General features: G+C 50.4%; 1 protein-coding gene across 1 annotated transcript; it reads left to right on the plus strand.

Moving 5' to 3' along the window:
* The first annotated feature begins 224 nt into the window (after nucleotides 1-224).
* On the plus strand, nucleotides 225-9,255 carry LOC134616410 (armadillo repeat-containing protein 1-like). Its single transcript, XM_063461282.1, has 8 exons — nucleotides 225-2,433; nucleotides 2,532-2,876; nucleotides 4,082-4,278; nucleotides 4,623-4,714; nucleotides 4,999-5,188; nucleotides 5,278-5,394; nucleotides 5,578-5,652; nucleotides 6,336-9,255. Exons 3-8 carry the CDS (start codon nucleotides 4,117-4,119, stop codon nucleotides 6,525-6,527), a joined length of 828 nt encoding a protein of 275 aa, XP_063317352.1. The 5' UTR covers nucleotides 225-2,433; nucleotides 2,532-2,876; nucleotides 4,082-4,116; the 3' UTR covers nucleotides 6,528-9,255.
* The last annotated feature ends 4,478 nt before the right edge of the window (nucleotides 9,256-13,733 follow it).

Below are 13,733 nucleotides of genomic sequence, written 5' to 3' on the forward strand. Positions count from 1 at the left end.
CCACAGTTTCCACGGAGATGGTTGTTTTTATCCTGGGCTAGAGCTGGGCGATATAAGATTTTTTCATATCACGATATGTTTTTTTCATTTCAGGCGATAACGATATATATCACGATATAAGCCAAATAACTATATTTGTAAGATTTAAATGTGCCGTTGCTCACAAGTAAAATGTGAAATAATCTGCAGCTTGTTTTGATTTAAATATTTATTTCCCATAATAAGTTCAACAGGGTAGATGTACTTAAGGAACGTGAGACTTCAGTTTCAGACAAATAAAGGCAAATATTGCAAACTACACAAAAGGCAGCCGCTAAAGCGTTTAAGTTTCAAAATAGAACAAACAAAACAGACTAAATTGTCAGTTCCACTTAGAAACAAAATATTAATTCTAAAAATAAATCTTAGTTCGTTTTACAGAAGAACAGACAAAATTGACTAACTTTTGTCAATATCAAATAAACTGAGAACTAAAAGGAAATTCTCAATCTCTCCTTGTTGTATAGCTTAGCTTTTCAAACAGTTTTAACAGTTACTTTAGTCTGACAAAAGCCGAATGATGAATTAGCCCTTTCAGTCAGAGATTGAGTTTATTGTATTTCCAGACTTGCTTTCGGCACAATTTACAGTGCGCGCTACTCTGTTTTTTGTCAGACTTGAAATAACCGAAATACCTTCACACTACGGAACTTCTATGGCCCTTCCGTTCGACAATCTCTCCGGTATTGGAACCATCATCGGTTTTCTCTTTCGCTTCGGATCGGCTGCCTGTGCGCACGAGCTCATTCGTTGTTCCTATCGTCTGCAGAGTTCTTTATATTATCATTAAATAACCGTAGCTGCCGGCTTGTTTGAGTAATCTGTAAATGAAGCTGCTGTAACCTCAACAAATCACAGTTTAGGCCTCACGGTGCAGCGGGGGATCCTGCAAACTCGACGACCTGCGGCTAAAATGTGTTTTTCATGCAGCATGAAGGGAGGCGTGCTTGTAGTAAAGCTGGAGTTGTACTGGGAGACTTGATGTGTTTGGACCTGCTGGAGCCAAACACGGAGCAGATGAAGAGCTGTGTGCTGCAGCGTGTTCAGCACCAGCTGTTTGTGCTTCTCCTTCCTGACAAGCTTTTTGTGCAGCGACTGTGGCTTTGCTGTCACTGTGGGCCTCGCAGCACGGCAGCTGTTCCTCCCTCAGCTCAGTGAACAGCGCCCGGCTCTTCATTCTTCATCCACAGCTGTCCTCGGTCAGTCAGCTCAATCTGACTCCTTCTGCACCACCGCCCCCTCCACCCTCACACAAACCTTACAGTTTATTCTGGGCGTTAGCAGCAGCAGTGTGTGCAGGTCAGGGGGATGGTGCTGTGTTCAGGGTTTTACAGCAGCTCCTCCTCACGCTCTCTCATGCTTCACATCCATCATCTTTGCACTACAGGCTTTGGCTTTGTCACCACCCGCTGGACTGAAGCAGCTGGAAAAACAGCCCTCGATTGTATTTTCAATTTTGAAAATATGTTTCCTCCCTAATAAAAATGTAGACGAAGCAGATACAGTAGTGAGGGACGCTGTCACCTGGTGCCTGTTTGGGTGTTTTTGTTCTAGTCACATAAACAAAGAAGTGGCTGTTGGGCACCCGTGGGTGGGCCTCTGCTGCCCTCTGCTGGACAGCACTGAACGCTGCACGTGCACTCTGGCACAGTCACATGCTTCGTCACTTCCTCAATTCTGACACATTTGTTTTAGTGTGTTACGGGAAAAAGCGAAGTCCAAAGAAAATATTAATGCAGGGATTTAAAAAAAAGGTTCAGGAGAAAACCTCTGCAGTCCGCGTTCATGTGCGCGTCATATCACCCAGAATCACGCGGTAAAAGCTCGCAATGACTCTTCTTCTCTGGAAATACAGAAGGATCGAGGCTGTCTGACGGTTTGTGGGTTCAATGAAGACAAAACGGCAACAACATTAAAGCCTCACCTGCAGATCTGGGACTGGCTCCACATTTACCTGCTACCTGAAGTTTGACGTCATTAAGTAAACAGTGATTGATGTTTGGTTTCATAAAACGTGTTTGTCCGTGAGTCAAATCTGAGAGGTTCCCAGCTGACCTCCTCAGAATCAGCTGATTTATTTTGTACAAAAACTTGAAAAGATTAAATGTAATCTTCAGAGTCACAGGAGCTCCGGGTGCTCCGATCACTTCTATCATTTTCATCCCGCACGGGTCCCGGAGATCTTCCAGCAAACATGTTTACTCTGTTAGAAACTGCCACCAAATGAATGTTACACCCACGAGAGTCACAGTCTGCGCCGCACCGGGCTTTCTCCTGTGAGCGTCACGCTCGGAGCCGCTCTGTGCACCTCCAGTGTTCACAGCAGGAAGCTAAACTAAGCCCACCGGAAACGATGTGGCCACAGTTTCTCCAACACGTGATAGAAATGTGCAGGTGAGATGGTGCTACAGGTGAAAACAGGAAATGAGCTCATGGAAGTGTTTTAAATTCACTTTTTTAAACTCAGATAAATGTGACGCTTTTGTCTCCAGCTGATCCTGCGTCAGTTTCCGGTTCCTTCAGGGCGCGGCGCCATTAGCTGAAGGAACAAAGCAGCTCATTGGTCGGCGCGATCAGGTGGTCTCGGCTCAGCCAATCGCAGGCTTTGATGTTGCGCCGTGGACGGCCGGGTGGCGTTCAGCAGGAAGCGTTGCTGCTTCGGTTCACGGTGTTTTCATCGAGTCGTTAACGGCACCGGAGACTGAAAATCCGCGCGCACGCGAACCCTGAAGAGGTGCGGAATCGTCACCGCCGCGCGAGGCCGACGGAGGAGAGGCCGACCGGACCGCCCACGGGACCAGTTAGCCACTAGCCGGCGCTCGGTGTCCGTCAGAGAGGTGAGTGCTCCCGGGGCTCAGGCAGCCGAACACAGCGCCTGAGACCCGCGCTGAGCCGCGACCACAGGCCGGCTCCAAAGTTAGCGCGAGAATCAGCTGATTTAGCTTCTTCCGGCTTCTGTAGAAAGAAACACAATCAAAGACGCAATAACGGAGAAACGGAAGCCACGGGGGAGGTTTCCGGTCGGTTCGGCAGCACATTAACAACTGACATGAAATACACGGAGGTAGGACAGGGGGGTCCATCCAGGTGGGCTTCAGTCTGACAGCTGTCAGGTTCAAATATATCAGAGCGTTTATAGAGCAGGAAGCATTTCTCTTCATCATCATCATCGAGGCTCCTCTAAGGAAGATGTTCCTGTGTCTGTGTTTATGAAGCTTTTAGATCCGACATGAGAGTTTATCAGCTGGAGGCCGGACACCAGCAGGAAACAGCCCTCCAGCCTCTACAGGCTCAGATGTGCTCTCATAAATATCTGCTGAACGCTTTGAAGGGTTATTACAGACACCTACATCCAGCTGCATCTCCTACGAGTCCTCCCACAGATGAGCTTCATCTGCTCTGCAGAGCATCCTCTCCACCCACTGCTGCAGAACCAGGACAGCCATCACCTGCTGCAGAGGAGGATGAGAGGAAACGAGAGACGGGAGGGGTTGTTTCCAAACAAGAGCGAGGGTCTAAGGTTTACCTCCTGCTGCTGTGACTGTGCTGAGTCCAACACCCCAGCAGCACCAAGCTTACCTCGCTTAACTACAACTAAACTGAAAACTAGAGCGCGATGTGACAAAGCGTCCAGTTAACGTAGATGTGAAAATGAAGACCAGGTGAAACATTCCTAGTTTCTCACAGCTCGGCGGACGATACAGCTCTGTGTTTGTAGTGGAACACCTGCGCCGACCTTCCTGAATCGGTCACACACCCTCTGTAATAATTAAAAATACTTAAACTGACACAGGGTCTAATAAAAACTGTCTGACTACGGTCCTCGTTATCTCCCTGTGGTCACCAGGTCCTGCTGTTTACCTTCTGATGTAAAGCTCTTAGACGGCTGTTGTCAGGATGTGAATACAGTGAAATGTGTGTGAAGGAAACACGTTTTCTTTTTCCCGTGATATTCATGGTCTGGGGTTTCTCAGAGGTCAGAGGTCGTGAGAGGAAAATAAATGATGTAGAAATACCTTACTCTGCTCTGCTCGCCCCTCAGCTGCTTCTTTTATGGGCGAGTGAGCAACAGCAGCCATGACCGCCGAGCCGGACGCGCTGGCCGTGGTCAACCAGCTGAGGGACCTGGCCGCCGACCCCATGAACCGCAGGGCCATCGTCCAGGACCAGGGCTGCCTGCCCGGACTCATCCTGTTCCTGGACCACCCCAACCCTCAGGTGGTCTACTCCGCCCTGCTGGTGAGCTCACAGTCCAGTGGAAACACATAGACTCTCTAATAGAGAGAGGGCGGAGCTTACATGAGGATTTCAGACACCCGGATCAGCTCTCAGCTTGATGTAACACCTGTTGTGTACAAAGATCTGCTCCAGGTGTCTGAACCCATACATGAGAACGAGTTAGAGGCTGCTGGTTTATTTCCAGTCCAAAGTGTGACGTCGGCGCTGAAACGCCTCGAACAGCAACAGGATCTCATATTTTAAATTAGACGATATTTGAATAGAGTTTGGTGGGAATGAGGCAGGCAGCTGTGTGAAGCCGTCTCTCTGCTTCAGTTTCTGACTCTTTCCGGGTGTCCTTGCAGGCGATCCGTTACCTGGCAGAATGTCGAGCCAACCGGGAGAAGCTGAGGGCGGAGCTGGGGATGATGCTGAGCCTCCAGAACGTCATGCAGAAGTGAGTCTGATGGAGCTGATCCAGGTTTCTGCAAGCACAGTAACAAAGTTCAAACTCTGACTTCCTGTTTGCTGTGAGCTCTAAGAAACAAGTTCAAAAGAGAATAAAGGAAGAAGGAATGTCGTGAGTCGCTGCTGATCATGGCAGTTTATCTCGTCGATATCAGTGACGTGTACATAGAGACCGACCTGTTCACCCGCTCGTACTCGCAGCGCTGCGAGCAGAGCGCTGACACTCCTGCTGCTGGGAAAACGAGTTTCCACAGCTCTGCTCTTTCCATCCAGGTCGACCACGCCCGGAGAGACGAAGCTGCTGGCGTCTGAGATCTACGAGCTCCTGCAGGCGTCCGGCAGCGCCGACTCCGAACCGGCCGAGGAGCCCGTCAGCAGCCGCCGTAAAGCCCAGTTCTTCCTGGGCTCGAGCAACAAGAGAGCCAAGACCGTCGTCCTCCACATCGACGGCCTGGACGACTCGGTCAGCGCGCCTTTCACTCAGTAATGATTCCCTTGGCGTGGCGTGGGCGGTGGGAGGAGTCATGAGCGTTTTGTTTTGTGACCCTGCAGAGTCGGAGGAGTATGTGTGAGGAGGCGCTGCTGAAGATCAAAGGAGTGATCAGCTTCACCTTCCAGATGGCCGTGAAGAGGTGCATCGTCCGCATCCGCTCGGACCTAAAGGCCGAGGTCAGACCAGACCACGCCCCCTCGTGGTTCTCGCTGTATAATCACGTGATCACAGCTTCCTCCTGAAATCTGCTTTTGTTCCTTTTTTGAAGTTTTTATGTCATTTTCTGTGAATCAGCTGCTTAATTGTGAGTTTCGATGTTCTGCTCGTGTGTGAATAACTGATGGTGTTTTTGTGTTCAGGCTCTGGCGTCTGCGATCGCCGCCACCGAGGTGATGAAGGCGCTGCAGGTGGTGAAAGGAGAAAACGGAGACGAGGTCAGTTTGGCTCGCAGCTCGTTCGCACGTCACGCTCGCTCTCATGCTCGCGGCTTCGTCGTTCGCTCTGTGTGACGTCGCACAGAAGAGAAGGTGGAGGAGTCAGCTGTGGAGTTTAAAGAGCTGAGACACTGTGTAACCAGCAGGGGGCAGCAGAGACAAACTCACACCTGGTAGTTAGAAATGTGCTCGCTCAGCCGTCTGTGGGCGGCTGTAACGCCGGCTGCTCACGGTGGGCGTGGTTAAACATGCATCACGTTACAGTTTTATATTAGATGGAAACCATGGCTTCGTTCTTTGTTTACCTTTAATCAAGTTAGGAGTCCACTGTGGAGTGCCCACTCAGTGCCCACTCAGGCCTGCTGCATCAAAGACTTCACGTTACATTTCCAGCTCACACAGTAACACCCAGTTTGGCCCCACTGTGGGCCTCCCACAGGTGGAGCACAGGGGGGCTTATTGGGAGTTTCTGTGAGCCGGGTTTACTACGCCCGGCTGATAACACCATCAAAGTGGGATCAGAGGGAGTGGGTGTAGCTCGTGTTTGTGAGCGTGGCACAATGACGGGCACGAGTTCACTGACAGGAAGACACACAAAAACCAAGGGGCGGGGTCATGCTTAAAGAACAGTGTGCAGCCTATCGCAGCGCGTCTAACGTGTGCGTTCCTGTCCGTGTGTGCAGGTCCTGATCCCGTTCCCGGAGGACGGCTCTGTGGAGGTGGAGCAGAACGTGGACCTGCCGGACTATCTGCCGGAGGAGGAGAGCCCATCTCAGGAGCCCGACAAGGCGGTGAGCCGAGTGGGATCGGGGCAGGACGGAGGCAGTTGGCTCGGAGCCGCCGCCAACTTCCTGTCCCGCTCCTTCTACTGGTGACCGGGCGGAAGGGCCGGCGCGGCCCCGCCTCCCACCGTCGGACCTCCCTCCTCGTCTCAGAACAAAAACTCACAGCTGCCAAATCAGGATGTTCAGCTGGAGAGACGACGCAGAGTGTGAAATGTTGCCGTGGAAACTGTTTCCTCCCGGGGTCCCACGCTCAGTCTGACCTGCACGTGGCGACGTCCTCTCTGCGAACCAGTCCTTGTGTTACAAACCAAAATGTCTTAACAGACAGGAAGTGAACAAACGCCGAGTCAGAACAAACGAGACTCCTCCTCCTTTAAACTGTTTATTATTTATTCGCCCTCGTGCCGTTTGACGTGTTGGAAGGACGAGCGGCGGCGGCGAGCCGTGCCTTTCAGTTTCTCTGGTCACAAACTTCCTGCTGCTTCCTTTCGGGCTGCAGAGAAACATCGACCAACACGAGTGAGAGAAGAAGAGCTGGTTAAACGCCGCGCTGGGCCGATATCAGAGGGTAAAAGCTTCTGCTGATCGGAGCGTTTCCTGTAATGTCTGAGTGCGGGCTCCTAACGTGAGCCGCGTGTCGGGGTCAGAGGTGAACGGTCACCATGTTTCGCTCATATGTGGCAGATGTGTTAATGTGAGGAAGGACATAACCTCGTCTGCTCCCACAGCTCAGGCTGTTTACTCGCAGCAGCTTAGATTAGACCCCTCGGGTTTGAACTTTGTGCCGCGTGTTGGGGACACGGAGCAGATTATGGCTGCTGCAGTGTGAGGAGCACCCGGCCGGTTAACGCTCTGCTGCAGAGGCGTTTACTGACCTGCAGGGTTAGAAGCACAGGTTGGAGCTCCGGGTGTTTGCACAGGTAACAAAAAATGAAAAGGCCAAATGAAACTGCTGCTCCATCAGTCAGCCCTCGGGGTTTCCACGGGAACCGTCACATACCTTGGCTAACTTCAGCTATAAAACTCCGGACTCGTGTCCCTGTGGGCAGACAGCTCACAGCTTCACTGAGAGCCCACAGGATTTTATGTTCCTGCTTTCCACTGTTGTGCAAGTTCCACTGACCAATCACGTTTGACCTGTGGTCCACATGGAGTGGAAGAATGTCTGGAGAGCAGCAGCAGTCATGTGAAAATAATTCAACTTTGTTTCTAAATGTGTTCAAACTGATGAACAGGAGGTGACCTGATGATTCCAGACTGCTGGTGTGAGAGAGCTCCCCACACACACACACCCGACCACCTCCAAATCAGGGCGGGAACATTTACAGTTATTCAAAGAGGCGGTCCGACACGGTGCCTGGGTCCTTGCTCCGGCTGTAATGAGATGCACGAGCTTTTCTGCACTCAGACATGAAGCGTCCACCGCCCGCTGCTGTCACGGCGCCCGCTGCTGTCACGGCGCCCGCTGCTGTCACGTTTAATAGCGTCAGTTCAAAAGCTGCAGGCCGATCAGAGAAACTGAAAGGTCCCAGGTTTGATTGCCGACCGCTGTCGTGTTTATGGAGACATGTTACCTGCTTTTATTTCACTTCTGAGACCAAAGGGTTGGCGGGAATCACCACCCTGTCTTTTTTTTATTAAACATGGTTTAATCTGAGGCTGCTGAGTATAAACGGCGTGTGTGTGTTCATCTGTGGACCACGCGGGGAACAGAAGCACGATCCAGTTTTGTGACGACGTGTGAGAAGACGGCACGACGTGCCGGCTGGGAGAGCTTAGAGTCCGCAGTGTTCCGATTTTCCCGAGCCGCAGTTCAAACGCTCGCTCCGAGCATCAGGTCCAACGAGCTTGTTAAAGCTAAAAAAAATAAAAGCACATTCGATTGGAGTGAAATTTGCAGAACTTTTGACAGTCTGACATCATTTGCTGTTTTCCCTGAACGCTCGCTCACGCTGTGGTGTCTCCTGAGCGGCCAATCAGAAGCTTCAGTGTTGATATTTCAGAGTGAAACTAACTGTTTTGACTGGCAGTGGAAGTGACCTTTGACCCCCATATACAGATTTCTGCTGTCCTCTCATTCTGTGTTAATTGTGTACCTGCCAGGTGTGCTCACGACTCCACCCACAGAACGCACGGTCCAATCACATTCAGAGTAGCCTGTTGAATCCAAACGCAGCGTCGGCTGAATTTAAGACAGCAGGGTAAACGCATCGATGATGTCATTGGCGTTTCCATGGAAACGCCGTATAAAACGGCCCCGTCGTAGAGCCTCCACAGAGCGTCGAGCTCCAACCCTCGGGTCGGTTAAAGTTCCTGAGGATGTCCCGCTCTGAAGGTAACCACGGGACCGCTGAAGCCGCCTCCTCCCGAGGAGGGCGACGCCCCGCCTCCTCCCGAGGAGGGCGACGCCCCGCCTCCAGGTTCTTGACTGATGTGTGACATCACGGTTCTGCCGCCTCGCTAAACGCAAAGCTCGTGTTGAAGCCGGGCTCTGCAGCCTTATTATTTACAGCTGTTATTACAGGTCATGTGACCGAAGCATCTTTAAAACAACACCCAACGCACAGCCGTGCGCGCTGTTCGCCACCCGTGCGCGCTCTGCTCTTGTTTCCTCTGCTCAGGTCAAAGTGTGAAGTTTCACATGTATCAGAAATAAAAGCTTTTCTTTGACATTGTGTTGACGTCATGTTTTTATGTTTTCTTCCCTGAAACCAGCTGACGCTCGTGCATTTTCTTCATCATGTGTTCATCATCATGTGCGTTGCCGTAGAAACGGTCTGTATGGTGACTGCTGAATAAAAACTGTGGTGAACCTCGAGCTCGCTGTTTGATGTTTCAGATTGGTTGTGTTGTCACTCAGCACTGCTCACACAAAAACACACACAAGCCTCAAATGTAATAAACACAGTGCTAAATATTCAAACGGGTAAATTATGATCGCACTGAAACGTTTTGTTGAAAGATTGTGTAGTGATGTCCAGAGTGGCCGCTGCTTCGTTCAGCAGTCTGATGGCGGCTGAAAAGAAGCTTCCCGTGAGAGCAGGCCGTGGTCGGGCTCTCAACAGATGGCGCTGTGGCCCCACTAGTCCTCTCGGCGACCTCACCGCTCTCCTCGGGGCGCACACACACAGATGCTGCCCGTCAGTACTGTCAGTGGTGCGTCTGTACTTAATGATGTGATTTGTACCAAACTTTGAACGTTTAAGGGCTCCAGACTCAGCCCTGCCTGAGGAGGCCCGGTGCTCAGTAGGAGGGGTCAACTCTATTGTCATTACACATGTATAAGTACAGTTTAACGTAATACAACTGGCATCCAATCAGAAGTGCAGCAGGAGCAGATTATATATACATAAAGGTCGTATAGAAGGTGGGAATAGTTATGAACAGATGTGTACAAATAAGTATACAGATGTTTATATTGTTATACAGGATATACGGATGTGTTACATATATACAGATGTCACAGTGTGAGGTAAACATCTACAGAGTGCTGTGAATCTACATCAGTGGGGGCGTGGCTCTCTGGACTATAACAGTGTGGGCAGTGTAACAGAGACTCTGTCAGTGCCCTAAAACTATAGCAGTAACCAATGTGAGCGTGTGGTGAATGTTGAGAATGAATGACATCATGGTCACTGGGAGGGATATGGGGGTGTGGATGGAAAGGTGACAGCTGTGGGGAAGAAGATCTTCCTAAACCTGCTGGTTTTAGTCTGAAGGCTCCTGTAGCGCCTCCTGGAGGGGAGGAGCTGGAAGAGTTTATTGGCAGGATGAGAGGAGTCCCTGAGAATGATGCATGCTCGGCGTAGACATCTCTTCTTGTGGACATCCTCAAAGGCAGGAAGTGGAGTTCCTGTGTCCTGCACAAACTGAGGTGTGCTTGTCAGGAAGTCAAGGATCCAGTTTTGAAGGGGTGGGTTCATCCTGAGTGGGTCCCATCTGTTTACCAGCTGCTGGGAGATGTGGTGTTAAATACTGAGCTGAAGTCGACAAACGTCCTCTAGCTGTTCAAGTGTGGTGGATAAAGCATCCTCGGTGGAGCCGATTGAAGAACTGAGGTGATGTGATCCTCGATCAGTCTCTACCTTATAAAGGATGTAAGTGCTACAGGTCGAAGGTCATTGCCTGAGCTGACTGAGGGTTTCTGTGGCACTGGGAGGACGGCCGACCAGCTTGAATATGTCTGTGAAGATGTGAGTGGGCTGATCTTCTCCACTCCACCGTTTCAGGATTCACAGATTTCACAACGTGATTTTCTGTGGTTGCAATTCAGAAACACCAAAGTCTGCCTGAGTTATTCACTGTTCCTGTTTCCACACCTGCTGTGGGCCAGTCACCTGGAAAACATGCCCTTGCAGGGCTTTCCCACAGAAAACATGAATAAGGACCCAGAGGAGCAAAGCTGCCGTGGGGCTGTGTGGGCACACCCACCTGGGACCTCTGTGGGATCGATGTGGCCTTGTCCTGCCATCTGTGGGCCCGCACGGGCATGTTTGCTGGCACATAGTTTATAATCGGGCAATAACAGGGAAGCACGTCTGCTGTGGAGATGATGAAACACAGAACAGGTTTTATTACAATGTCAGAAATGTGAGGCAGAGGAAGGACTGATCCAAAGCCTCCGTGAAAGAAGGAAAGGAAGGAAGGAAGTGAATGTTTTCGGGCCAGATTCCATTTTCTGATCAGACTAACCTGTTTGGTGGGATGTGAGCATTTTGGTTTTTTCCTTTCATGCTGATTAGTGATTGACTTGACTCACTGAAGCAAAGATCCCTGTGTAGGGTGTGGGAGGAGGCATGAACACCGGGGGGGAATGTCAGGAAAAATCAGCTCAGTGTGAATGAGGGAGCAGAGCCCACTGTGGGCCCAGTACTGGTGTGGGGCGTGGGGTTGGTTTGCTAAGCACCAAATGTAAGAAGGATCCAAACGTGAGAAGAGGTAAATGAGACGAGTCGACACGTCTCTGCCTGCAGGTCGTCGCCGCCGCCTGCAGCGGGCTCAGAGAGGAGCGGCGCAATGCGGCTTTGACTCCTCGCTGAGACGAGGCTTTTGTTGAGCTCTGTGCAGAAAAAGAAAAGCTGCTGTTGTTCGTGCTGCTGAAAGGTTACTGCAGTTCACGCAGAGGAGGCCGTTCCTCCACAGCGCGGTCACGGTGCGAGGCCCGGCCGTGCTGCGTCCAAAAACACGAGCACAATGAGCTCATACAGACTTACACAATCGTAAAAACCACTCATGCTGTGGACGGCTCGCAGCTCAGAGGCACAGACGCAGCAGTAGCAGGCGAGAGGATCGGCGAGGGTCGCCGTCCTGGTGTCTTTGGCTCGTTGAACTCGACTCTTTCTGAACCTCGTCCAAAGCATTCATCAGCAATCTGAATGCATTTTAAGGCTTTTCAGTCAGCACTGAATGTCCTGCGGCACACAACACGCTCCTCTTACCGTCCTAAAATAATCTCACTGCTCACACTGACACGAGCCTGCAGAGAGACCCCAGAGACTTTTCTGGGATATTTCCACTCAACTGAAGTGTTTAACGTGTCACAGCATTCACACTTCCTGGAAGTGGGAATTCACACTTCCTGGAAGTGGAAATACTGATTTAGAAATCTCTGTTTTTAACAGCAGCGTGCAAACCTCTGCGTGCTGAGAAGAGCTGCTGCACTGACTGCGTTTGCTTTCCCTTCAGTGAGCGTGTCGTCCTCTGAGAACAGCAGACAACAGTATCTCCTGCAGTCTCGCCTGCACATTCAAATAAACATGCAGCTCTGTTATCCAGCGGTCCCATCGTAAACAATAAACTCAGCTCCTGATGGGTTCATGGGCTCACTCTCTAGTTTTGAGTCTCACATTCTGGAAATGATAATCCGAGGAAGGAGCAGGAAGCAGGGCAGCATTCACTGTGAGGGAGAGACTAACACGCTGGCTGCGGGACCAGCTGCTGCAGTTATTGTGAAAGTTTATCAGGAAACTGTCAGCTGTATTTATAAATGATTTACAAATATTTGCCATAACTTCATGAGTGCATGTCATTTATGTTATTTCTGGCAAATGACCCTCAGCACTCTGTGTTCTTTGGTTTATTTTCCAGCAGAGATTTTGGGCCTGACGCCCACAGCGTCAAACAAACACCGAGTGTCTCGTACACTGTGGGGTCTAAGTGCCATGACAGTACTGCAGCACTCCAATCTCACTTCAGTTTGATTTATTTAGCATTAACTGCTGTCTCAAGGTGCTTAATATTGTAAGGTAAAGACCCTACAGTAATACACTGGTCAGTTTATTAGGTACACCTTGCTAGTATCAGGTTGAAGCTCAGAGCTGTTTTCATTCTTCATGGCTCAGATGTTCCTCACAGATTTTGGTCCATGTTGACATGACATCATCACGACATCATGACACAGCTGGTGCATCCTTGATGCAACTCTCCCGTTCCCTCACATCCCAAACGGCTCTGCAGGACTGAGATCTGTGGCTGCGGAGGCCGTCTGAGTGCAGTGAACTCACCGTCATGTTTAATTCGAGCTTCAGAAGAAGCTCGAATCAGCAGCAGCAGCCTGAACACTGAAACAGGCCATCCGAGGCTCCTCAGACCAGGAAGAGCTTTCCCACCTTGTGTTGTCCAGTTTTGTGAGTCTGTGTGAGCTGTAGCCTCGGGTTCCTGTTCTCACTGACAGCAGTGACACTGACGTGGTCTCCTGCTGCTGTAGCCCGTCTGCTTCAAGGCTCAGAGATGCTCTTCTGCAGATCTTGGTCATAACCGTGCTTATTTCAGTTCCTGTTCCCTTCCTAGAGGTTGGAGAGTCCCAGCTGCACAACGGGCAGAACAAAAAGACGGCTTTAGGATCAGTGAGCAGAACACAAATATGCCCTACGCACAGGTAGCATTAATTACCCCACAGCTAAGCTCTACCTGCACTTTCACACTGCAGACATCCTGTTCCTCTGACCAAAAGAAAGGTTTGGGGATTTATAAACGACAGGCCTCTAAACATCTTACGTGAGGAGTTGGATTAAACTGCGTTTCTGCGTGGCTGCTGCTGCTGCAGGTCTTTACCTGACTTGGACTGAGTCTGGCAAATGTGTCCTCTTTTGGGCCTTTGTGTCTGTCCAGGTTAGTGATGGTGGTCTCTGTTGATGGAGGTTTACTGGTGGAGGTTTGCTGCTGGTGCTAGAAAAGCTTCAGTGTGTGCTTGGACTGTTTCCTCCCTGATGAAAGCCTGTGTGCTGAAACATGCTGGACGTTTAGGTTAAATGAAACCATGAAGATAAAGTTTTTCTTTAAAGTGTTTTGGTAAAT

Source organism: Pelmatolapia mariae, linkage group LG18 (genome assembly GCF_036321145.2).
Source record: "Pelmatolapia mariae isolate MD_Pm_ZW linkage group LG18, Pm_UMD_F_2, whole genome shotgun sequence".
NCBI lineage: Eukaryota > Metazoa > Chordata > Actinopteri > Cichliformes > Cichlidae > Pelmatolapia > Pelmatolapia mariae.

What these genes read in the sequence shown, in the direction of transcription:
- LOC134616410 (XM_063461282.1), top strand. Translation starts at nt 4,117, where the DNA reads ATGACCGCCGAGCCGGACGCGCTGGCCGTGGTCAACCAGCTGAGGGAC. An exon ending in TCGACGGCCTGGACGACTCG is followed by an intron (nt 5,189 to 5,277) that starts GTCAGCGCGCCT and finishes GTGACCCTGCAG; the next exon opens with AGTCGGAGGAGTATGTGTGA. An exon ending in AAGGAGAAAACGGAGACGAG is followed by an intron (nt 5,653 to 6,335) that starts GTCAGTTTGGCT and finishes CCGTGTGTGCAG; the next exon opens with GTCCTGATCCCGTTCCCGGA.